We start from the raw sequence: 27249 nt of genomic DNA, 5'->3' as shown, positions 1-27249 counted from the left end.
ATAATCTCCACAATCTCCAGGGAGACACCACAGGAAGAGTGTGGGAGAGTTAAAAATTACACTCTTCCTGTTCCCGTCTAAACACAGACATATTAAGCTTTAATTATTCTCTCCAGTGGCTTTGTAATTAGAAGCCAATATCAGGTACAGCAGCATTATTGGTTACTCAAGCCAAACAGATGAGTTCTATACATCACCCTTCCTGCTCTGCACAGCTATGAAGAACAGCAGGAGGTCAATTAAAAATCCAGCCCACAGGCCAAAGAGGGGCAGTCTGAAGTTAGCCAACTCACACTCAGGCTGCTCAAATTTCTGATGACTAAGAACCAATACACGGAGTCGTCATATGACTGAGAACATGCACACAGCAAGACTTTTAGTGTTTGTAATGTGTCTGTGAACAGGAATCAATGAGAGAAGCCATAAACAGAATCAATAATGGTACTGGTATTAATACAATTTCATCAATATACTATTTAAAGAGCATATGAAGATCATTTTAGCTTGATTTGTTACTACTAGTGTCAAAGGAAAAGCAGCTTCAGTGAAATATTGTTGAGTAGAAAAATGATTTTATTTCACAACTTATTCTTGTGGCTTTCAATCAATAAAATTACTTTATTCCAAACTATAAAACCATCTGCAATGTAATGTGAACAAAATAAAATTCAAAATACAAGTACATTTCTGCTAGAATTAGTGAAATACCTGCATATATAAAAGGATAAACTATGCACGCAGCATTTTCATTTCAAATACTTCAAATCTTACTACAGTTCCAGGTATTTGGTGATAAAAGGTTAACTCGATTAATTACTTTAACTTTTTTTCCTAGTTCTGTACCTACAGCTTATTGCAAACAGGGTTTATAAAAACAACAATAAACTCAGGACATGCAGTGTCTTGGATTTCTTTAAATAATATTTGCTTAATATGCTGCATTTATATATATAGATATATATACACATGTTTGATCAGTGAGTGAAATCCTCTGTGTCATACGACTTCAGCACCAAATAAAATGTCCTGCAAAAAATACAGACATGTGCTGAGAGGGAACCTCCAGCACAGGATCTCTGCCTAATGACTGTTTTCTGACCATCTAGCATCCTGCCTTTGCATCTCTCTGGCCTTTTGCTGGGTGAGAATATCCTGAGGGAAGTATCTCATTATTGTTTCTCTAATGAGCGGAAAGGATGTAGAGAAGGAAAAAAGAGAACTTCTTCGACTCTGTGGAAGTCATTTCAAGGATGCTACCCTGAGATAAGTGGGGAGAAGTATTTAAAAAAAGAGAGGCATGCATCTGCCTGCGAAGGTGTCCCAAACATATACAGTATGAGCTATATGAAACCAGATCAGACAGAAACAAAAATAAAAACCTGAATAAACGCAACCGCGTAACTGTTACCAACATTTCTGAGAACGTGAATGGATCAATGTCTGTCCCTTGGTCTTGGGAGGTGTATCTGCAGCTCTTAAACTTCAGCTGTGGTAGTTCAGTCACCATTGTAGCAGAGTCCCTAACTGTTGAAGGGTCTGGTGTTTCTGTCAGGATAGTGTTCTGAGTACTGGGCCTCCATTTCCTCCATCCAGGCCATGCTCCAGTCCCAAGCAGAAACAGGCTCCAGTTCGCCGAATGAGTCGCCTTCTGCATGGAAAGATGGGTACAAGGCGCTGAGGGGGGAGGCAGGCGGAGAGAAATCTAAACACAGGAGAGGACAACATGTTGACATTTCAATATCAAGCATGTGTCTGTGTGTGCGCGTGTGAAACTTTATTTGCCTTTGGAGAAGCAAGAGTAAACATTTCGAGCCCTCTGAGGAGCACCTTTCATGATGATTCTCAGGGGTGAAATGAACATTTCGAAGCTTCTTTGAAGCAGCAGTTTGTCCCTGAAAATAAAACTTTTCTAATTTGTTTGAGGCTCTGAAGCAAACCGAGCCAATTCACACCAACCGCTTTGTGCAGTCCAGTGGTAGCAACAAATTTCAAAGAGCTCCGAGCTCACGTCCAGAAACAAAACACAAAAACGACGCTGAAGCCTTGAAGCTATACAGGCTCTGCCAATTAATGTGAGAGTGTGAAAGTGCACCAATCTGTGACAAGCCTCTTCCTGCTGTTTTCTTAGGATTAATCCACACTGTACCCTTCAAGCTAGGTCTCAGATAAGTACACTGAACCTGTGTGTGCACTTAACTGCACAGACTTTTTTTATATTGGTAACTGTAAAGCAAAACATTTTAAATGTTACTGAAAACACAACTGATAGGATGTCCTGAACACCCAGAAAATTTCACTTGACATACAATAAAATGAACCCATGACCTGATTCCATCATTGCACAAATGTTAAAAACGGGTACGGTTTGGCTGCATGTGATCCACAGCTTTGTACTCAAAGTAACTCAGAGTAACTGCGAGGGAACATAATCAGCTGCAGAGAAGCCACTTCAAGAGTTTTCATACTGTGTGATAGAGTGAAAATCATGCAAGGCAGAACGTTGCCAAAAGTGAGTGTAGTGAGTGGAATAAAGCTGCACGGACCCCGAGGGAGGGCAGGGTGACTGATGAGTTGACAAAGAGGGAAGTAGATGACTCATCTGGAGGTTCAATCTGTTGAAAGGTCCCTAAGTAATTGCCTGGTGCCACTAGATATTAGACTGAATGAGTTTTTGTCTTTGCACAGGGGGCACGTGGACCAAAGCAGAAAGTCTGCTCAGACACGTTTCTGCACACAGTGAGACATCAGAAATATACGAAGAAGGCCAGAGAGGCCAAGCTACTTCCACAAAGCATTTTCACAACATTGTAACCCTCCATACGAACTTAGGGCTGCTCTTCCTTACCATTGAGCATCTTTCATAGATGAAAGGCCCCATCTAGTGGGGGAAAGTGGTAAGTACAACAGCGTTAGTGGTTTTGCACTTGTTTGTTTTCATCCATTCCAATAGAGACTAAAAGCAGCAGCTCACAGCTTTGTTTATGTCACATGAAAAATCAGTGATTCTGCACATGGAACCTGAACTTTTGCGCTATGAGACAACAGCACATCGGCTGGCAACTACACTTTATCATTTCAAAGTTCAAATTGTTTTTTTAGTAACTGAATCATTTGATCTTTGTTTATTTATCATTCATAAATAAATAATAATGCTCCAAAGGATAGAGCAGTTCATGAGGAGCCACTGGTAGGAATGAACTAAACCAAACCAACTTGTCAGTGTATTGAGACACTGCTCTGTATAAGTTCTGTGTGCTACAGGGCTCCATTGTGACTCAGGAGGTACACTTGACCTTCTATTATTTTGAAGGTCTGTAGTTTGATCCCCTGTTTTCTCGAGTCCACATGCTAAAATGAGACACACACTTGTTAGAGTGTGTGCGTCTAATAATTAGCAAAAGTTTATGGCATAGACTAAAGTGCTAAATGAATGAATGAACTAAAAAGTACGACATAAACATGAGTCTGTTTATCCTTTAGTAAAAACTATAAGCCACAGTTTATGCTGACTTAGGTATTTCTCCTTCTTACGTATCTTTTGTCCTGATACTATAAAAACTTAAACGAATCCTTCGGAAAGCAGCCTCCAAATTGTTTTCTTAAAATATAAACTTTTTAAAAACAAATGTTTTTGTGAGTAAATGAGTTTAAAACACAGACAAAATATAGATGGGTGACAACACTGAACACACTGATGGTTCAGGACTACAAGTTGTTGAAAGTAGCAGATTAAAAAACAACTCCACAGGATCACTTGTGGGAGTTCTGTAGTTTTTTAAATAGTATTTTTACTAGTATTTTATAACTTAACCCCACCCACTAAGTGCCGTGGGGTTAGGTTAGCTGGTCATTCAAAAAAGCTCACATAACTGTGCGTAGTTAAATCTCATTCATTTCCACCATCATCTCATGAAAACGGATGTTTTTATACATTTTTTTTGCCACAACTGATTTTCCTATTTCAAAAGTGACATTTCTGCTGTTTACCTGACAAAGAGGCTCCGCTCATGCTCTCCGCTGCCATGGCCAGGAGATGAGCAAAGTTAGCACTGTCATTAGTGTAGCAGCTGTCCACGGAGCTGATGAGGCTGGTTCGGGCACTGGACAGGTTGCTGTCCATGACTGAGCTGATCGTGTTCCACAGAGAGCTGTCCCATTCGCTGTAGCAGGAGGAAGGCGAGCTCTGACGGCAGGCATGACGGAGACTATTTAATGGAGGTTCGGGCTCAGTGAAGGCGTCGTGCACCTGAGCAGAGCGAGTCGGCCCGCAGATGTAATTCAGCGTCGAGGCAAAATGACGGGACAGGGAAGGACGCTGCTCTGGCAGGGCACTGCTGACACAAAGGAGCAGAATGGTCAGCTACAGTAACTGTGCATGCATCTGTATGTAGGCTACATACAGGAGAAACTAAGCCGATACGCAGAATAATATCATGGAATAGTCATTATAGTGTTCACCTTTGCTCAGTGCTGACTGTAAATGGATTCATTATGGCTTTACCTGCATCTCTCTGGTTTAGGAGTGAGCTCCAGGTACTCAGCAGCTTCCTGTGCTGTCAGCATGCTGCCCTGTTCATCACTCTGTGACACAGAAGATAATGCAGTGCACAGGTGGCTGTAGGATGGGCAGATGTTCTTGTTGCTGGGTCCCAGTTGTCCATGGGGGCCTGATGCAGGACACACTGACTGAAGAGAGCCCATGTCCATTGTTAGCTTTGTGGAACGACTAGAGCTGAGGGAGACGCAAACAGACTGTAAGACTTGTGTCTTTTTTTTTTTCTGTCAAACAACCTTTAGAAATACAGGAAACCACTGTATACATCACACTGTATAAATGGTATCACTGATTTTTATGCTTTCTTCTCACATTTTGTTAAACATAACGTAACACAAGCTTAACAAAATATATCATGTAAGACTTAATGTATGATTTTATTGAGGTTAGAAGTGCTCGTAGCTGCAATTCATTGTCACAGGAAGTTTTTTTTTACATAAAATATATTTATGAAAATGTGAAATTAGATAGCTAAGTTAATAAAGTGAACCACCACTTGTTCATAAAAATTGTTGTTGCTGTCTTTATCTCCTTTATTTAATCAATTCGCAAACATATATATAAAGTGAGGTTTGCTACATAACAGAACTACAGTATATAAGAGTTCAGTTGTCCTGCTGAGGTCAGACACAAACACTATTCATGCCAATAAGCTTATTCTTAGCTGTCTTTATCTTTGTACCTTTCTATACATAAAAGTCTACCAACTACATAAAGAAAAGAATAACCATTCAAATATGATAAAAGAAAAAAAACTTCAGAGCTTTGACTTTTCTGCTCTGTATAGTAATTAGGTTCTACACAGGAATGGTAAATGGTAAATGGCCTGTATTTGTATAGCCCTCTACTTAGTCCCTAAGGACCCCAAAGCGCTTTACACTACATTCAGTCATTCACCCATTCACACACACATTCACACAGTGACTTGTAGGAAGTGACTTGTAACAGAGTGCTAAACAGAGAGCACAAGAAGTCAGTGACAAGAAAAGACCACCACGTTAAACTATTCCATGTTTCAAAGCGAGTACCTAGTACAAGGGCAAAAACAACCTGGTATGTCTGTGATATAGTGTAATGCTTTGTAAGCAAGTACAGAGAATATAAAAGATTTGTTTAACATGCAGCTGAACATTGATCTGTGCGTTTGACTTCTGCAAATTAAAAAAACAAAACAAATATTTGACTCTATTCAACAATTTAGTGAATTTCTTCCTAATTATGAAATATTGAGTTAATCCTTTAATATGTGACACGATGTCAAAGAAGCCTTTAACTAACAAAATAAATCAGTTCATCCTCATTTATGTCCATGCAAACCAATATCTGAAACAACTCCCTGAGGTCCTTCAATACTAGACTAATACAGAATAGACTACTACAAAAATAAACAAGTAGTTGAACTGATCAAAATGTTCTGCATCAGGCAGCTTAATTACTGGAAGTACTGGGATCAGTAACAACCACAATTATAAATATACAAGGTGTCATAAATTAATGACAACTTTACTGGTTACACTTCCAAACTAGCAGTCTTCTTGTGTCCTGTGTTTTAAACTCAGTGTTACACATATCTGCAAATAGGATCCTTATCATTGTTCTCCTTAAGTGTTTCCACTAAAGTGGGCACTTTCTGGGACAGAAACATACTCAAAGCACCGAAGTCTAAGTCATCGCTGGCCATTAATGGAAGGCTAAAAAAATAGAAGATACATGGCAGGAAGCAGGAAAACTTTGCTAGATTTTTTAACATTTCTTCTGGTTATTTGCATAAAACAACTGAAACATTGCATAGAAAGAAATATTAAAATACACACTACTGTAATGCTTTGCAACCAGAGGGGCAGGACATATCCAGGAGGTATGAGAGAAGGTGGGAGGATTTGTACTGTTGTAGGATATTTACAATATAAAGTGAATTGAGGACATTGTTGTTGTCGTCTGGTGCTATGTAAATAAAACTGAACTGAATTTCAGTCTTTCATTCTGGACTAGCTAGCTAACATTTTCAGAGGGCTCAAAGTTCCCACTGTGACAAAACTAAAGCATACTACTGTCCAACTGAGTGAACCACAATCACATCTATTTAACAATTTCAGAGTTTGAACAGTGTGTCCCAAACTGACTTGAGGGTCATATTAAGGTTAATCTCACATCGCTGTCACAGTGACAGCTAGTGTCTGCTACAGATTAGTAAATACATTCTGTTTTTATCAGTGGAATTGGAGAGGTTACAAAAACAGAGGTTTTACTGTTGAAGAGTTTACTGTTACTCTTCAAAAGTACCTGAACAAACAAACTCACAGCCTTAGAGTTAAAGGTAGTCTGCATTCTAGCTGCACTATAGGAAGGAAATATCCTGTATTATATAGATAATGTACTACCTTTATGCCAACTAAACTATCCTAAAGACTGACGTATACACTGGTTTTTATAGGGTTATCTGAAAACCTGCATTGTCAAGTCTAATTTTTCAGTTGCTGATGAGGAGTCAGAAACAACTAAATCTGTTTTTTTTCATTATTCCCCTTCTACACAACACCTGCATTTCCCAGAACAACATCTCCATTCAACCCTCTAACACCCAGTCTGAGTGTTTATCTCACCCTCCATCTGAGGTGAGGCTTTGCGTGTCAGTGGCGTCCTCGGTGGGTACTGGGGGAGGGGGCAGCAACATGTTCATAAGATGTAGTGATGCTGAGTAATGCAGCAGACGAGGACAACCCACAGGTTTACCACTGTCTGGATGTCCACCTGGATACACCATAGCAAACCATAGCAAAGTATAATTATCCAATAATTCCTTTTATTCCAGATTCTATAAGCATATTTTTAAATTTCGGGACTACAAAAAAGTTTGATCTGTGTACAAAATGTTTTTTACACTTCCACGAGGTTTGTGGACAATAATGATTTAATTACACAGATTGAAAGTACCGTGCTGGAGAGCTGGTATGTGACTATGTCCCTGGGTTCTTGTTGAAAGTATAGGGACACTGCTCACTGCATGCAGCTCTGTGGAGAAAACCAATTGGCCAATTCACGTTACTCAAGAAAGAAAGAAATTAACACTGCATTTCCAGATATCCACTGCTCCATATCTACCTTGCTTGCTGTGGTTCTTTTCCCATGATTCCCTTAGCACACCCATCTTGGGCTGGGGTCGTATGGCCTGTTTCCATGGCAGAGCCTCCCTGCTGATGATGGGTGAGGGCTTGCTGGCAGGATGAGTAAATATCTGGATAGTTTCGGCTCCTTCTTTGTGGGGCAAACCATGAGACATTTTAGTGACACGTCCCGGACTGTTGAAGGTCTTAAGACCACTGCCCATGAGGTCCACGTAAAAGGTGCCGTAGACACCGCAGCTATCGGTCACAATGGGAACGGTCGACTCCAGGCAGCTGCTGTCCTTCTTGGATGAGACTGGGAGGCCTAAGAAAACAGAGAGATTTATAAGAACACAAGTAGAACAAAAGGCTGCATCCCAAATTGCAAAATACTGCATGGGTTTAAAAGGTTTCTATGTTTCACGCATTGGGCCACAAAGTCAAGCTCGGCAGTAATCCCAGAAATGAGTTGAACAACCACAGCTGTCAAATCTTATATACGACGAACTATCTGAGCGGCTTTAGCCTGCACACAGATGCCTAAGAATCTTACAGATGTAGCTCCTTCAAGCTGTTCTACAACCATCACTTCTTTTCAGGCTTTGTCTTTCTAATCACTGTAGTAGCTGTGGCCATTAAGGCCTGTTCTGTTCTACTCTGGGTCTTGCTGCTGCTTTCCCTTCTTGCAGCTTCATGTGGCACAGCCATAAGGTGGTTAGCAGTGTCACTTCCTGGTTTGAACCTCAACTGGAGTTTGCAACTCTGTGGAGTTTGCATGGTCTCCCTGTGCCTCTAGGTATCCTGGCTTCCTCCTATAGTGAAAAGGCATGCATACTGGGTTAACTGGATATTCTAAAATGACTGTGGATGTGAGGAAGCTAAAGATGGTCAATAAAAGAAGCTCTGCATAAATGTGTCTGTTCATCTCAAACAGTGCTGTCATAAAGCTCCTCCCATGTTTGGATCCAGTCTTTACATTACTGCCATCTTGTGGCTACATTTAGGTATTGTCACTGAAAGCTGTGCTTATGCTCACTGGAAACTGAGCACAAAGTATACCGGCTCAGCTATCACTGCTCTGGAATCAGCTAGGATCTCCACTTTGTATGAAAACGCAGTTTGCATTAGCCAGTAAACATGCTTTGGTGATTCAGCATCAGAACAGTTTCAAATTAACATCCAATTAAATGTCTGCCCACCTGCTGTGCCAACACTCCACAGTCATTTTCATTAATATTTGGATTCCCCGCATAGATATTGACAGTTTACCATGTCACACACGCCTCAAACCTTTTTTATTCATCTGATCTGTTGTTATTAATACATCTGGTCCTCAAAGGACAGCCATAATACAAACATATGCATTAAAAAAAGGTGATGCTGAACATTAAACAGAATATAAAGTACTTAAAATGAGCTCAATATTAAACATATCCAGGATTAATAGTAATTCTTTTAACACCGATGGAGTGTTTACAGTGAAAATAGAATATCAATCATATATATTTCATTTTTGTTTGAGCAATTTGTATATATTAAAGCCATTTCTTATATTTTGTAAACTGTGTAATATATATTGTATTATTTAATTAGTTCAGTCTGTTACTGTTATTGTCTTGAAGCAAATGTAGCCAAATAATTTCCTCAGGGATTCATAAAGTATTCTGATTCTAAACTGCCTTTCTGTACCACAGTCACCACACGCCTCTCGTGTACATACAATGTTACACACAGTGTAATGTCTATGTGAGAATAGCACATGTTGTAGTCCAGTAAGTTCAATCCAGCAGCACAATTTCAGACAATGTCCTAACCTAATTCTCCAGATTGTTTTACATGACGTCTGAAAACAGCTTATGTAGCATCATCAGAATCATTGGTTGATTTTTTTCGTTTCCTCAACTGTAAGCAAAAAATCTTTGGTGGATTTTAAGAGGTCACCACGAACCCAAACAAGTAAATCTAGTCAGGTCTGCTGTAGGACAGCAGTTTGGGAGAAAGAAGTCATCATCAGTCTACTGTTTTGCAGTCCATACTCACTGGTGCTTCGGATTCCTGGGTGATGCTGACCTTGGGCCCATAGGTCATGGTACTTTTGACTCAAAGAAGGTCTCCAGCCTCCAGGGATCCACGGTGAATCTGGAGCTGCCATCCTGGAGAGAAACCAAATCAAACCAAAATGAACTCGCTGGAACCAAACGTCAAATATTAGAGACGTTTTTATGCTGTAGCATAGATTCATTATCTCCATATAATATTTATAAGAATCTCACTTTGTGTTCTCTACCATGGATACCGTGGAATTCTTGTTAACAAATGGCTTTTTGCTTTTGAATAGTACAAAACACTCTGACAGTAGAGGGGAAGATGAAGCATGTTCGATCCCCGTCTGCTCCAGTCTGCATGCAAGCTACTAACCCCGAGCTGCTTCATATGAATACGTGTGAATGTTTGGTAGGAGAAGTGCTTGTGCGAGTTATGTAAAGCGCCGTAAGTGCTCAGAGTAGAAAAGCGTTATATAAGAAGCAGTGGTGCTCTAGTATTTACCTAACCATAGTCATGTCAGAGGCTGGCACATCCCGAGTTTGAATAAGAAGGCACCAGTACTGCAAACCATGCAATGATGGAAGCAAGAGAAAAAAATGAAGGTAACTTGGAACAATTTTGAACTTTTTTTAGAGTGAATGCAGCCATCTACGAAGCGCCTTGAGGCGACTTTTGTTGTGATTTGGCGCTATATAAATAAAATTGAATTGAATTGAATTGAGGGGTTGGTGAGTTTATTTTCTACTAAAAGTTGTAACACCATTTGGTGGTTTCTGTTCAATATTTTGTGATGCTCGTGTTTCGAAGGGTTAGGTCACTCAGTAATTCCTGTGTAAAGTATTGAGTCAGTAAAAGGAGTCGTTCCCTTTAAAGCTCACACAGATAGATTTAGGAAAGTACTGGATGGAGGAAAAGCAAAGAGGACTGGTTCTTACGTAGTGCTTTTCACTAACATTCACAGATGAACGCATTACAGAGAGTTCAGTATCCTGTCCAAAAATGCTTAGTCATTAAGTTAAGGATCTGACCATCAACCTTCCAATAGGCAGAAGACCTGCTCTACCTTGTACCTACACTACCCCCCCCCCCAACATTTCTTTTCCAGGTGAATACTTTTAGGTGGTGAAAACAGATTTTGCTTCTGTTCCGCCTACTGCTTACTTCCTGTGCTTCTTCAACGCGCCATCAACTAAAAGCAGGTGTTTTTTTGTCTGTAAACAAACATCTAAGAGAATGAATGTAATACATTTAACCAGCTGTCTTACCAACACTTTAAAAGCTGACTTGCTGACTATAATTCAAAGTGGTTTGTATACATTCAAGACACTACTTGAATGAATGTAAAGCTGATTCATCCACACTTGGTTTTAGTGGTTTGAATGTATTCCTGTCACTTTATTGTCGCAACAGAATCGAATATGCGTCTTCTTTTCATTTTACCTGTGTTTTATAATGAGATCTTCACCGGCTAGTCTTCGCAAACCTAAAAATAAAGGAAGATATAGTATCAACAAAATATGCATATTATTGTTTATCACAAACCCTTTGTGGGTGTATTGGAGGTTCAGCTTTTTCTTTTTACTATGGTGGACATTAAAGCCTTAAACTCATACCTTTAGCCTTGCCAGGTCTTGGTATCAGCTGACCGGTCCTGCTGTGGTGTCTGAAGAGACAGATCGCTGCACCCATCAGAACACACCACAAGACGGCGCCGATGCTGCCGAGCAACACAGGGTCCTGAAGAAAGGCCAGGACCGGGGACAAACGCCGCCTCTGGCTATCTGCCTCGGGTAGTCCACCTAACTGTGAGTCTGAGCAGCAGAATGGAAGCACATTATGAATGAATACAACCCAGTCTGAGAACACACGCTGGTCTTTATCTGTCCTGATACAGAAATAAAAAGTTGACAGCTGTATTGCTCACTGATGACAAATCCATGAGGGTCACTCAGCATTCCTACTCCAGCCCCATTGACTGCTGCTATGGTGACCCAGTACTGCTTCCCTTGTTTGAGGCTAGAGATATGAAGGCTCAGTTGGCTACTATCCACAGTCCAGTTTTGGTACTGCTGCTCTTCGGGCTCCACACACCACACCTGAAGAAAGTTTGCATCTTTAAGAGTGAGATTGAAGCTTGTATCCACCCCAAACATGATCAAAATCATTTGTGTGGATAAAGCTTTAATCACTAAACAATTCATCAGCTGCTCCACATGGACATACCAGTAACTGAGACTCCAGTTATAACAGAATAAAACATTCCTACTAAGAACCATGTGCTCTTCTTTATTAAATATTTAATATGTCTACAATACAACACATTTCTTCCATCACAAAGTTTGCCTCAGAATCTTAGTGCACAGTGATTGGTTAATCTGTTTCTTGTTCCACTTGCTGATTAATTCTTCCATATATTTGTATGCAGGACTGTTTGTATCCCATGTTTCCCTCTTAAAATGACTCCAGCATGATTCATTACAATCTGTAAGGATTTATGTTTCCCTGAGGGTTTCAACAGTCTGCTGAGCAGATAACTGTGTCGTGCAGTCCTACTGTAATTACCTGGTATCCCTGTAAGATCCCATTGTGGGTTACAGGAGGAGGAGGCTCCCAGCTCAGATGGATGGTGTTATTCTGCTCATGATTGACTGTTACTGACACAGCCCGAGGAGAGGCACTGGGCACTGTAAACAGAGCACTTATTATTACCAGCAAAACACAATGAATATTCTCACATCACAAAGATAAAGTAAAAACCTTTGTCACCTGTCTCAGAAACTCTCAGGTGCCGGGTGTTGCTCTCCCTCCCATATAAGCCGCTGCCATAAGGCCGAACTTTGAAATCATACTTGTAGCCTCTCTTTAGGGGGCCCACCTGAGCCTGGAAGCTGGGGAATGTCACCTTCTCTGCTGCCCAGTCTGAGCTGGCAGTGAGCAGAGAGCGATACAGAACCTCAAAGCCATCAAGGTAATGCGGCTGCGCTGGGAGTGACTGGAGCTGGTCAGGGAGAAAATACAATGTGGATCGTGTACGTGTCATACTCCTGCATTCTTTCTGACACGTGGTGCAACAGCTTTCCCTTACCTTCCACTGTAAGAAGGACATGTTAGAATCAGGGGCCATGACGGTGACGTTCTCCAGAATCACACGCAGGGATGACAGCTCTTTGTGGAGGTCTTTCTGCTCAGTGTTGGCAGCCTCTGGAAACACAAGTGGTTTATTCAAACCCATTGCATTAACCACAGATGATTGCAGCAGTGTGTGAGGACCTCTCTGTTGCTGGCCAGATTGTGCAGTGAAAATTCACTAGCCAACGTTAACCTAGAGCATACTTGTTTCATGAATTCATTCACACAGCAAGAATCTACCGCTGACATAGAACTGCAAGGTTTCTTTGAACACAAACATGTTCCTAAAGACTCTAAACTTACATTACAGATTCATAAAGTCTTTCCACTGATACTTCAAATCCCTCAATTGCTAACCAAAGGATAAACATCATTCTTCACCCTCATTTGGTGCAATGATGATGGTAGGGAGATTGCTAAACCCTCACAGCTGTTCAGATGGACGGAGATTTTGCAGTTATGAAGACCATAACATATGATTCACATGGTTCCCTCTCTGTTATTTTTCATTAACTGCTCAAATCTATGAGTAAACATTTTAACATCATGTGCATTGGACAGTGCAAAGATAAGGATTTTTTTATGGAGAGGTGTTTAAGAAAGGTGTATGAGATGAATAAATATCTTCAACTGTGGCATGCATAAGCACTTTAGTATCTGCAAGTGAGCATATTATAATGTCTGAAGCTGAACTAAGGTATTTTTTGCATCATATTTTTGCATATACAATTGTGGTAAGTTATTTTTCAGTTAGACAACAGATACTCGATGACAGAAAACACAGTTGATTGTCATGGACAACTCCAACACGAGTTTCAAAAACTGCTTCAACTCATTCAAATGCAAATGCATGCAGCAAAGCACGCCCACAGCTTATAAGATCTTACTCCAGAATGAGCAGCTGTGCTTAACATTTCTGCTATTCTTCAGCTTTTCACTGACCAAATCAGCTAATTTATGAAAAACACCTCTGCCTTTGCATCCTGTATATAATGTCACTTTGTTTTAATAAAAAACCTACAGCACGTTCTGGGAAATTACTGTTCTCTCCTTCATGTGCAGACCTTTGCACAAAGACGAACAATAATCTAATCACAAACCTACTTCCCAAGTGTGGACTTACTACAATCGCGTCTAAATTACAGAATTCAGAAGACTACAACTAAAGTCGTAGACACCACATGATGAAATGAATTAGTTTCAGCATATCAAATCATAACAATCATTTCTAAACTGTGGCTCTGACTGCTGTAAAACAGAAATGTCACTGTGTGAAGGAAGCACTCATTTCCTACACTTAGAGTAATCGTAGGAAAACATTCTGATGGCCCACACTGAAGCAGAGTGTTTTTAACATTCATCGAGTGATTGTAAAACACATGACACCAGATATATTTTAACAGCATTATCATGTAACCTCACCTTCAACTAGTAGCTGTGCACTGGCAGTGACCACACCCACATCATTGAGAGCAGTGCAGGTGTACTTCCCGGCATCCAGGGCTGTCACATAATGGATCTGGAGAGTCTGGTCTGGGTTTACGATGTACCTGTGTAAAGTAAAGTAAAGTGTAAAGTGTGCATGTTAGTCCCCGTAGGGAAATAGTTCCTCTGCATTTAACCCATTCACCCAGTGAAGCAGTGGGCAGCCACCAATGCAGCGCCCGGGGAGCAGTGTGTAGGAACGGTACCTTGCTCAGGGGTACCTCAGGGTAGCCGTTCAGTGGAGTCGAACCACCGACCTTCCGATCATGGGGCCACCACTCTACCTACTGAGCTATCCCTGCCAAATCCATGTGTGCACATGGATTTGAAATTTCACATCCCCCTCATCTCGTCTAAAAGAATCAACATTTAGACATAGCATAGATTCAACTGATTTCATTTACAAGCCTCCATATAACTTAACAGCTTGATGTAGACAAAGATTAAGAATAATTTGGACTTTTGAATTTGAAAAACAAAGACTGCTCTGAAGCGCAGTGCTTTTTGGTGTTTTGTGTCTGTTTTACATAAAATGTTAACACTTAAAATCGCCACAGTCTGCAATATTTCCACACCCATAAAGCATAAATGAATATTAGCCAGTGACCATGTGAAAGGGTTCTATATTACCTGCCATTGGGCAGTGGTCCCTGCTCTCTGCTCCAGACCACAGCAGGTGGAGGGTCACCTTTAGCTTGGCAGTAAAACTGGGCAGACTCTCCCGCTCTTACTGATACGTTTTCTGGCTTCAGCACCAGTACGGGCTTGGCTGCAGTACAACAGAAGAGAAACTCAAAACTATGCTTTGCATGTATCAAAGTGTTTTGTTTGCAGAAGGAAAACTTGCATAGGGTAATATTGCTTTGGAATCCTGACATTGCATTGGAAACTAGCGATGCTAACACAGTGATGAGTTGTTTTCAGTTCCTGTCTCACCCAGCACAGAGAGCCGAGCTGCCCTGCTCTCCCTCTCCCCCACAGTGTTGATGGCCGCACACACGTAGGCACCAGAGTGACTTTTCTCTGCAGGACCGATGATAAGCTTCCCATTCAGCTTCTGCAGCGGAAGCACAATGCAGACAGGATGTGGAAATCGCACAGGATCTATACATATATGTACACTTCAAACTGGTGACTTGAGACCATAAACTCATTAGTAGAGGTCACACAACAAAACAGCCAGAAGATTTTCCATCAGACTTCTTTGTGGAACCAGAAGTAACTCCCTGCTGGAAATGTAAAAGCATGCACTTTTTAGACCTCAAAGCTAAATTGATTTGTACTGACCTTCTTTCACAGGCAAACCTCTGCAAATGCATTTATCGAGAATTTATAATCTGACTTTTTTCCAGTTTTTTTAATACAATGGTGATTTTTAGTGAATGAATTCAATCCAGTACTATGCTCTTATCAATGCAAACAGTGTTACCTTAAGAACTATGCATTTACCTCCTGCTGCTGCTGTTATGTTAATCTGACAGCGATGTCTGCACCTGCATCTACAAGGCTGATTTCAGTGCCAGTATTCCTCATCTGATCCGTTTCTACCCTCTAGAGCGTTACTGTCAAACGAATGTAATATTGTTGTCAATTTGATGAGAATTCCTCCAAGAGCTGGCTGCTGTTTGTTGGTTTAGCCGACATGACAAATTTCTGATACTGGATTGTTTTGACATTCACCTATTTGGATCCAGCTTTTTCCTACCATAGAAACTGCCCTGAAAGAGGTCCTGCAGGGTCATTAAAAGGGTTGGAACATGCACAAAGGTGTGGATGCTAAAGGTCAGAGTGCAAGTTCTTAAGAGGAAACATCATGTGACGGTGCCCGATGCATTTGTTAATAGTTGAGAAGTTCCATTTCAAACAGTTGTAAGAATCTATTTTACACAGGTTATATAGCTGTAATAGATTTATTAGGGGCAGACAGCTCACAGTGTAATGATGATCAGCACTGCTGATGGGCAGCCCATCCTTCTTCCAGACAACATTAGGTTCCGGATGTCCCACTGGGGGGCTGCAGGTTAAAACAGCCATTTCCCCCTCTGCCACTTCCACATCAGTAGGCTGCATACTGAACTCCTCCTTCAACACTGCAAAATCAGAGAGTTCAGGTTAAGCTTACCTGAGACCTATATCTTTGAATACACTGAGAGATAAACTGTCTGCATGAGATAAAATGTCTATTTCTGCACTTGTCCAACCCTCAGCCCAGAGGGTTGGACAAGTGACATTTCCTCATATTCAACCACAGAACAGCCTTGACTCACTCGCATGTAAGAAAGATATGCAACAAGCATGCAGTGTATTTTCTCTCAGTTTGAGCTTGTGAATGTGTCGGAAACCTTTATGAGAGGCATTCCTCTCTGTACTGCAACTTTTCCAGCAAGACAAATTCATGTGTCTCACTGCTCCCATCAACTCCAATTCATATTTTCTGTGGGCTTTACTCATCATTACTGAACCTTTTTTCCCAAGTAAAATAACCAGACATCTACCATAAATGGCCATCCTCTGAATGGGGAAATATCCTCTTCATTCTTATTGCTTTTTACTTTTTAAGAAAATTTGTTTGATCTCAACATTTTTAACATTTTCTCATTAACACATTTTATTTTTTTAATTTATTTTGAATAAATTTTTATTTAAACAGAAATCATATTAGTCTGTTTATTTAATCAGACAGTTGACCCACATGACATTTTGCAATTTTAGACGCCAGAATATGAAGGATATTATCTATTATATTAATCATATCATTATATATTATATCTATTCTATGAACATAGTGAAAAGCTATACAAACATAGAAGGTTTTATAAAATAAACTCCAAAAAGGAATACATTATTTTAACTACAAATAATGCATTAATGAACATTCATGAACAACCATCAATCTGACTGTGATATAAAGGCTGATGAGTCAGACCTACCATGTGAGACTGGAGTAAGATGAATAGGTAACAGGGTGGCTTAGGGAGTGATATTGAGCCAGGTGGTTTGAAATGTTGGGAGTTCTGGTCCTCATACTGTAGGGACTGTTGTTGTGAAGTAGTGCTGTATAAATCCAGCTGAGCTGAATTTACCTGAAGTGAACTGAATTAAATCAACAGCTCACTGGGACACTGTTTGACTCCAGCAAACACTGACACTGTCTCTCTGTGACTGTAACCACGCACGTCTTCATCACCTCTCTGTACGAGTGTCTGTGTGATGTCTTTATTGCCCCACCTCTGTTTTCTGATTAGGGTTTCATCTATTGTCTTTTTTAGAGAAAAACAAATTATAAGCGCATCTAGAAATTATTTTTAAGATGCATGCATCCAGCCAAACACTTGTCTGTACTCGGGCGAGACTTGAGAATGGATGCTTAAAAAGCATTCCGATGTTCAAAGACCCAGAATTCTCCTGTGGAAATAAGGCTGATGTGCTTGGAAGAAATTCTACTGTCAATTAAGTGCTTTAGCAACTGAGAATATAAAATGACTCAGCTGCTAAAGCACTTCATTACTGATTACTATTTTTGCTAAAACTGGAGTTGGAAATAAGTCTAGAGACAAACCAGAACAGGAGACAGGAAATGTGTTTTGATTGGTTCAGTAATGAAACTATGTGAAAAATATAGACATAAACCCCCTAGATCAAATTAATTTTACACATACTGCCCAAAAGTGGGCCAGACCTGTGAAAATCTCATTTCTTGCAGTGTGAAGCAGTTTGTCTGCACATTTAGTCCCTGACATATCTCAATATAAGAAGGAAACAAAAGTGCAATTTCAACAGCGTCTCTTACTATGCCGTTTTTCTACGTGATAAAGAAATGATGCTGTAGTAAATGAAGTAATGAAGTAAACTCTGTCAGCATGACTGTTGGGCTTGAATTGTATGAAATAAATGCGTAACATTAGAGAAGTTTAGTTAATTTCCTTAATTCAAAGAACATTTCCTATTTTATTTATTTATTTATGTCTTTAACTGGATACATTGTAAAAAACAGACACTGATAAAGTAGAGACTGAAACAAAAGGAACTAATTGCTTATCTGTTACTTCATTACTCTAATGTGAATGACTGTGTGCGAGGTGCTTATCAGTAGTAAAATCCTGAAATTACGAGTAAAGTAAGGGATTACTATTGCAAAAAAAGTAATTAGATTACAGTTACTTTCCCGTAAGCATGCTGTGTTAATGCGTTACTAAACCGTGATTTTGCTTGTGAGAGTGTCTCATAGCAATGATGTAGGCGCATGCGACGTTCATGGTAACAGACATTTGCAGATCAACAATGGATAATATATAGAGTGGGGGAGAGTATGACCAGCACACAGCGTTTAAAGCGTGGAAGTACTGACCTTACTTTGAGTTTGATTTTGAAAAAAGTGACAAAAACATTAGCGTCTGCTGTACAGTGCGGGGGAAGAAAACTTATTTTTACAGCAAAAAAACCCTTAAACTTCTGAGCAAGTACCAAGCACGCTGCCACGGGAATGTGAAATAGAAAATAGAAGAGAAACCCCCGGATCCCCCCACTGACATGACCGCTGCGGCACTGGGCAAACCTCCACCTGCTCCACTCCTGCTAAACAGGTGAAAATAGATTTATGAACGACAGGACTCAGTGCCAAGTCTTTGATTTTATTTATTTTCTGCTGTGTTTTACTTGCATCTATTTGAAAGAGTGAGTGTAAACACAAAACATTTTTTTTAATATGCTGGACTGTGCAGAAAATAGGTTCAAATGTTAAATGAATTTCTTCAAGTCAAAGACTGTTGCATATAATTACATTTTTGCTTGATGCAATGTGCATAAAGTTAAAGGATTAAAACTAATAACACAAGTTTTAAAAACAGACTTTTTCATTTGATTACATTTTATATGATGGAAAATGAAAGGTGTATTGTTTTATTACCTATTGAAGTTGTGTATCATGTTTTTTAAAAGTAACTAAGTAACTAATTACTTTTGAAAATTAGTAATCAGTATCAACTGGATTACTTTTTTGGAGAAGTAATCAGTTTACTTTTTTCAAGTAACTTGACCAACACTGGTCATGAACATTTGAACTCTGTGCCTCTAGGAGGCCGATGTTCCCACAGAAGAAAACATGATTGGACCTTAAAACAGACTGCTTATAAAGAACAAGTTTGTTTCTGAGTGTGCAAAAAATTTGACACCAGTTTTTATACTTTGAGTGGTTATTTTTTATTATTACTCTCAGTTTTTTTGCAGTATTTGTATATTTGAACATTCAGTGTCATTTTGGTTTTCATTTAACTTTATGTTGCTTTTAATTCAGTGTTTCTATGTTGTGTGGTGTCTTGTAATGCACTTCATAGGTCTTGTATTTTAAATGTATTATATAAATTATTAAGGTTGTTACTACTCATGTTTAAGGCAAACAACTATTGATACGTTGTAAAAATATAAAATAAATACGAAATATGACTACAGTGTAGTTGCACTACGATATGATTATTTAAGGACTACATCTTTGCATGATTCATACATACACGCAGACACCAGATGTTCTTGCAGACCCTCATTTATCTATAAGGCCAACCACCCTTTAAGCCAACTTTCTTCTGATTGGTTACCTCGTGCACATCATGTTTCTGTGGAGCCTTGTATATGAAAAGACTAATCTAATCAAAGTGTTTTAGTTGTCAGTTAGACAGACAGTTCTTTTTATGCCTGTAGGGAAATATTTTCTGTGGTACAGCAGGTCCTATGAGTAGCCACACATGTCCCAGTCTCACCTGCGATAAACAGCGATGCATTACGGCTGGTGTCCTTCCCCGCACTGTTCCTAGCCACACAGGTATAGACACCCTCATGCGACTGCCCCTGTCTTCCCCCTTCCACGCTCAGAAAGAAGAGGCTCCCGTCTGAAAGGATCATCGGCTGCAGCTGGCCATCTCTCTTTGCGGTCTCTAGCAGCTGATTGTTGCGTAGCCACTCAATAGTTGGCTTCGGGCTTCCGTCAGCGCGACAGGAGAGGGTGGCAGGATTGCCAACTTTCACCACCACATCAGAGGGGTGGTGGACAATGCGGGGAGGTCTCTCTTCTGCTCGAACCTTGGAACCTGAGGAGGATAAAGAGAGAATTGGTTAAGCAATGCTGCTCATGTTAGCTTTGATTTCCTGAGTTTGTTTCTGTGTGTTTCACAACAGGAGATTTGGTGTAAATTACAGCACTTTTCTCTGTAAGAAGCAAACCTCAGCCCTACACATCGCCACCCCTGAGTTCCAGCCACTAGCAAAACCCACAACAAACAAACGTATGCTCTGCTACCAACAAACAATGTGTATTTGCAGCCAGTTGCAATGGAATGCCATTGTTTGAGCTTCCCATGGGACTGGATACCCAAAGACGGTGCACAGATGGTGATCAGCTTCCTGACAGGAGCGGAAGTCAGAGGTTCTCAGGAACATCCAGGCCAACAAAAGCTGACGGGAACTTCCTCATCAACGGGACATCCGCCACAGAACAAAAGACCATCTTCAAGAGACACTTAACACTCACTTTTGAAAACTTAAAATGTGGGAAGAAACAAAGTCCTACAAGTGTGTTAAATTACATCATTAAATCATCTTAGGTTAGCAAGGTTTGGGAAGGCAAGTTACAGCACAGACGCTGCTTCTTATTTAATTTATACTATGAAAAACACATGCTTTCAATGTAATTTATACCAGCTGTGTTTAAAGAAAATAATCAGGAAAACAGGAAACTGAATTCACATCTAAACTGAATATTATCTTAATCTGACCCAACATTTTGGGAGTCTGAAATGGGAAAGGACAATCAACAAAACAGCTCTTGTCCCTCTTGAGCTGTTCTCTTTCATTTACTATAGGCGGAAATGCCTTCCCATTACAGCTAACAATAAGCTGTCCAACCTCATTGTCACTGTGTCCTTTCACATTCAGAGCAAAGGCAGGATGCAGTCAAAATACCAGCATGTCGTGGTCAAAACACTCTCAAGACATTTCTAAAATGCTTTATTCTTGGGAGGTAGGTGGTAATCAGGACGCTCCTGAACGTCACCAACATTTCCATTCAAACAAGCTGCACAAGCTGGGTAACAAATTATGAATTCATAAACTGTTAGAGGTTTACCCAAAGATCAGCTGGCAACAGATTCATTATAATTGTAACTATATTTAAAAAAACAAATCCATTCAGCTCATGCAGCAGAAGCACAATGCAGACAGGATGTGGAAATTACACAACATCCATGCATATATGTACACTTCAAACTGGTGAGTAACTTGAGACCATAAACTCATCAGGAGAGGTCACACAACAAATCGGCCGAAAGATCATTTTACACTTCTTTGTGGAACTGGTCTGTGAGGTCTCGTTAGTGACTTTGACACATTAATTGTCTTACAGTTTTTTACAGTTTATCTGTGCATTGGTGAAGCTGCTAGAATTAAAGCAAGTGGAACCCTGAACACAGACCCTGCAGCAGTATTACAAACATCCCCCTCAAAACTCTACGTTAGGTCTTTTTAGATTTTTCATTTCATGTCAAGGATTCAAAGTAACACATTACAGTTAAAAGGCATGCTCATCTTTTCTAACACAGGTTGTTTAGTTGACAGGAAGAGTTCCAACAGTACTTACCGAGGAGGAGAACTCCAAACACGGGTAGAAATATGTTCTCCAAATAACTTCTGCTCATCATTCTGAGCAGCCAAGTCAACAACCAGGATACTTTCCTCTGATATTAAATTTAAAGCTAACCTGTTACGTAGCATTTACGCCTCATTTTCACAAAATTGCCATTTGAGGGTTGTTGTTTTTTTTTTTTTTTTTTTGTTGTTTGTTTTAAAGTTACCGCAACTATATATATATATATCTTAAACTTAATTACTGCTCTATAACGATTACTCCCTCGCAGTCCCAACTCCACACAGCTGGGAGGTGCAGTGAAATTTAGCTTCCTGATGGAATGGTTTTCAAAATAAAACCACGAAAGGTCTCGAGGCACAAGGCTCAATCGTCCCTGAAAGTTGATTCTGTTCACCGGGACATTCCGTTTTCGGTTAACAGAATCAACTTCCTGGGAAGACCACGAAAAAAACCCGCAATGTTAGTATAGAAATTATTATTAGTGTAGAAATAAATATTATTATTGTTATTATTATTATTTGGAAATAAATAATAAATTTATTTGCTTTAGTCCATAAAACTGCATTCTGTGATTTTAATTGATGTGATTTTAATTTGTATTCAAAATGGCAAGGTTTGTTTCCGCTTTTCTGACCACAGAAAGTTAACCGCTACATTATATGAAGCAAACTACTATCTAGATTAATGAATCTGTGTCCCCTGTGTTTATGTTTTAGTAAGTTCTTTTCTCTCGTTGTATCTATTGCAGATACTTTGCAAGAAATTCAGGGTAAAAAGAAGTCACATGTCATCGTGGAAGAAACGTTTAATTACTACATTACTACTGAAGACTCACCTGTTCTCAGCTGCATTTGAATAAAGCACCAAATCCGCACTTAAGCTTAAATTTCAAAACTTACATTTTAACTACTGATTTTATCTACTGTTCTGATTTTATCTGTTTTGATTTTATATACTGTTTTGTTTGTTTGTTAATTAGTTAGTTTGTTTGCTTGTTTTAATCAATTTTAAATCATGCTTTTTATTTGTTTTTGTTTCTAATGTCTCTGTAAAGCACTTTGAATCACCTTGTTGTTGAATTGTGCTATACAAATAAACTTGCCTTGCCTTACAACCAAATGTAAATCGCATAACACTATCAGAAATACCTGAGACCAGCAACGCTCTTTGGATTTTTACATGCCACAATATTACAGAATATAACCAGCTATTGAACAAAGAAAAGTAATGAATAAATGAAAACCTTGTCGAATTAAAATATATTTGCCAGTGATTCTCACAGCACTAATATATATTCTGTGGAGTCAGTTATAAAATAAATAGAATAAAAGAAAATACATTTCTGATGACCACTGTAAACACTGCTATAAACAAACAAGCAAAACTTCACACTAATATTAATATCAATTTCAACAGTAGAGTTTGGTTTTGCCTTTAAATATTGTATTTTAGGTTTAATCAAAGGAACGGAGGAGGAAGTATTACATTTTCCATTTAATCATGAGCTGTTGTCCATTTTCAGCTTTTGTGCTAGCACTCCTATGTGGCAGGAAGTTTTGAATCTCTCCATGTTTTTATTTAACAATAGAAGGAAACTGTACATCTGCTCCTCATTCATTGTGTCCAGCAATTCAGCTTGAAGGCTTTGTCACAGTAGGTTTTACTATAGCTTTTTGTAGATATCTTAAATTACTGAACTAAAAACAGGTTAGAGATTTTGTACAAATATACAATAAATTGAGTTTTTGATTATAAAAAAAACCATGCCATATAAGAATAAGTTCTACTACATCTCCTAAAGACAGAAAACAGTCCTGATGCTGAGTTACTTCCAAGTTTCCACAGTGAGGACAACTCCCAAATAAATGGACTACCACTAGTTCATTCTTTCTAATGGCGCACATAAATAAAGCATTGTGTAGTGAACTGTGCATTGTGAAGGTCAGAAAGGCCCGGGGCTAAGTGATGGATGTTTATATTGATCCAACAACTTAGGCTGGATGGCCTCGGCATCGGCAAGCTTTCAGCCTACAACAAAGGCTTTAGAGAGGATGAAGGATGAGTCGCCCCTGCAAAAACACAGCCCATGGGAATGGTGCTGGGACCAAGATGTGCGGAGGGAAGGGACCTCTTTCAGGCTGTAGACCAAAAGGTCAGCAAAGGTGTTGGAAATGAGGAAAAGAGGGTGGGAAGGCATTAGAAAAAAGAAAGAATGTGTCAGCTGTAGTGAGGAATGTGACAAAATGTGACTTCAGAGTAAATTCGCTTGTAAAGGAATTAACAATCACTGTCAACACAAAAGGCTGAATTAACTTAATTTAACCCAAAATAGGTTGTCTTTTTTGGCGGCTTAAGATAATAATTAAAGACTGAAGACAACAACGAAATGCCGATCTTAATACACTTAATAAATCTGAGCTGATGTAACTACTATGAAGAAAAAATATAGATGAGACTTTATTACATACAGCCAATGTGTTTTCTCTTTGATGAGACTTACTTTGAAACATAATTGTGAACTGACTTTTTTGCTGTGACATATATAGTACACATCACAAATTTTAAATATGTTTTGTTTAGTAAAACAGTTAGATTTAAATAAACATTGGATTACATTTACAGTTACATTACTTTATCTGGTCATTAACTTAATGCATTTATAGATCTAGAGTTTGAAATGTAAAAAAGAGTAAAAAAAGTAAACATTTTGAAGAAAAGTTATGATGACTTTTGATTTTCAATACTTACACTTTATGTAACAAGGATGCAAAAGGCAATGTTAGTAACATAGAAGATATTTATCTGTTTTAAAATCACAAATTTAGTTGCAGCTCTAAGCCTGTCAGATGCGCTACATGCCAGCCTATAAGGTGCTGTCATCTACCTTCTCACTTAAAGGTCTTGCACGAAAAGTTTCAGCTCTTCTGCAGCAGAGTGCTGTCTGTCAGCTCTGTGAGTTTAGCACTCACCTTTTCTCCGGTGTGCCCTGTTCCTGTGAGGTGTGTGCTGGAGTCCCCCACTGTGATGAGCACGCTCCTTGAACAGGGTCTTTGACCTCTTGTCTAAACCTGGCTCTGCCGGCACGATGCCATGACACTTGCACCACTTGGAGTACTCTGCACAGGTGCAGAACCAGGACACCCAGAGGAGCCACACACAGACACGCATCTTCATGCTACGGGTCCAGGATGCAATTCCCCAACTCCTTACTGTGGTTCGGCTGTATCAACCATCCCCTCAGTCTACTCTCTACCGTGGCACTCCACAGACATTCAACATGTGACCTATCTTACGCCCCACTTCTTATTTGGAGATTTATGTTTCTCCATATTCCTCAGCTCCTCTTCCCTCCCTTCTTACTCTGGTTGCTCTCACTCTCTCCCTCCTCTTTGGTCTCCACCCCCCCCTCTGAGTAGTAAGAAATTGGGAGATGTGGGGTTGGGTTGGGGGCAAACAATGATAGAAAAAAAAAAACAAGTTTCAGACCTCATGCTGAGCACATAGTGAGGAGAAGGGGACCAGGGGGTACTGTCTTGGGATAAAGAGGGAACAGAAAACAGGGCTCAGTGTAGGGCAGGAAGGAGGGGAGAGAAAGATGAAATAAGTGGGAGGTAAGAGAGTGAGGCCTGTGTTCACTAAGTCAGGTCACTTTCATCAATCAAATGTCTACCTACTGACTGATGAAATGCAGCGTAACAGTGTCTAAATATGGAGATCATCTCATAAACAGAATAACTGGACCTATTTTGATCATTCTGAAGCTGAGGCTTATAACTTTCAGAAAATGCACAAGAACAGACAGAAAGTTATTTCATTTCGTCAGATTTCAGAGGAACCTTTATTTGGACTGCTCAAAGGCACATCTGAAATATTATTTTAAGTTCACATGCTCAATTGTGAATTATAACACCAGAGGAATGCTGCGTCGCTTGACAAACAATAGCTTAAAAAAGGACAAAATGGGTACAAAGGCTCCTTTTTCTCTCACTGCTTTGCTTTAAAGTGACACTCCCCCCCTCCCAAACACACACACACACACACATCCCATACCACCATCAACACCACCGTACACTCCCTACCCAACCTCCCACCAGCCAAGTAGCCAAGCAAATTTGTAGTTGCCTGTCTGCACAGTATGAGTCTCATACATCATCTTGGCTCGCCCACAAGAGGCAAACAAAAGTACCAAGTCAACCTTGTCAGAATGTTCTGCTTGCAATTCAAACGCAGTCAGTTCGCCTGCTTTGAGTGGCCTCCCAGAGTGCACAAAGAATACACTCCTGATTTGATTTGCATTACATCAACCTATCAACAAAAACAAATGGGCTTCCAAACAGAGAAGCACAGATAGGTAGCAGTTTGGGCCATTTTTTTCTGCTCTGTACCAGTTCCTTTCAGTATGTCTGTAATTTGTGACAAACAAATCTCAAATTGTGACCAATCTCAGACATATTCAGTGCATTTATCTAATGCCTGTGATGGGCCTTTCATTGCCTATGCACAAGTCTAAAAATACTGCGTGAATAAAAATAAAGAGCTTTGCCAGAAGGCTGGTTATAAATATTTTCAAGTTGACTGGAAACTCTGCTCTCCGTCAGACCCGGACTGCACTGTACAAGTGCACCTGTCACTTGTGTTTCCTACAGAAAAAAGTTATCTTTATACTTTCTGTTACGACCAATCATACATTGTATAGAAACACCAGAATTACTGGGAATTGCAACATCTTTCTGATGTGCGTTTTGTTGGCCTTCACATCAATCACCACCTCTATCCTGACAAATGTGTTCATTTCTGGCTTTAAAAAACATCCCAAAAAGTCAACATGAAGGATCAAAGGTTGTTTTGTGACTAAAAATTGTTCCTATATTACAAAAATACATTTTTTAAAATCCCACAAACCCTGGAATATCAGAATATGTGTGCCACAAGGCAGTTAAAAACTTAAAGCTGGCTATATATAGCCAACAGAATGGAGACTGAAGAAGTCACTCAGATGAGTGATGAAACATTTCTCCCACTGAAAACACCAAGTCCAGATGAACACAATCAACTTTTTGGAATAGCTTCTAAAGATCTAGATAAATTCAAACATAGGTGACTTTGGTAACAACTAAGCATGTTCTGTGCAATACCAAGGCCACCCGTGTGGCCTTTGATCTCTGCAGCCATTGCCTTTCTACACCCAGCTAATATTCAATAAGGTCTTCAGCACTGTCAGAATGGAAAATAGGCCAAGCTTTGGCCCTCAAGGAGATGTCATGTCCAAACAGCAAAGGGCTGTTCGTGGGCAACCT

The 27249-nt window shown here is 39.7% G+C and overlaps 1 protein-coding gene across 3 annotated transcripts; it reads right to left on the bottom strand.

Moving 5' to 3' along the window:
- Positions 1-588: 588 nt before the first annotated feature.
- Positions 589-25766, bottom strand: robo4 (roundabout, axon guidance receptor, homolog 4 (Drosophila)). Of its 3 annotated transcripts, none has more exons than XM_026182469.1 (19): positions 24922-25766; positions 20073-20399; positions 16252-16409; positions 15256-15376; positions 14950-15088; positions 14257-14384; positions 12791-12906; positions 12472-12703; positions 12268-12389; positions 11630-11801; positions 11319-11516; positions 11146-11188; positions 9700-9812; positions 7658-7984; positions 7490-7567; positions 7159-7306; positions 4502-4732; positions 3988-4331; positions 589-1648 (listed from the first exon to the last, which is right to left on the bottom strand). In XM_026182469.1, the coding sequence occupies exons 1-19, from the start codon at positions 25124-25126 to the stop codon at positions 1521-1523; spliced, it is 3330 nt and encodes a 1109-aa protein (XP_026038254.1). In that variant the 5' UTR covers positions 25127-25766; the 3' UTR covers positions 589-1520. The 3 variants fall into 3 exon arrangements, with proteins under 3 accessions (XP_026038254.1, XP_026038253.1, XP_026038255.1); XM_026182468.1 differs by having other exon boundaries at positions 589-1702; positions 24922-25764; XM_026182470.1 differs by lacking the exon at positions 24922-25766 and adding an exon at positions 21944-22131 and having other exon boundaries at positions 589-1702.
- Positions 25767-27249: the final 1483 nt, after the last annotated feature.

This window comes from Astatotilapia calliptera, chromosome 10, assembly GCF_900246225.1.
Source record: "Astatotilapia calliptera chromosome 10, fAstCal1.2, whole genome shotgun sequence".
Lineage (NCBI taxonomy): Eukaryota > Metazoa > Chordata > Actinopteri > Cichliformes > Cichlidae > Astatotilapia > Astatotilapia calliptera.
This window is presented reverse-complemented; position numbering and strand designations above follow the sequence as displayed.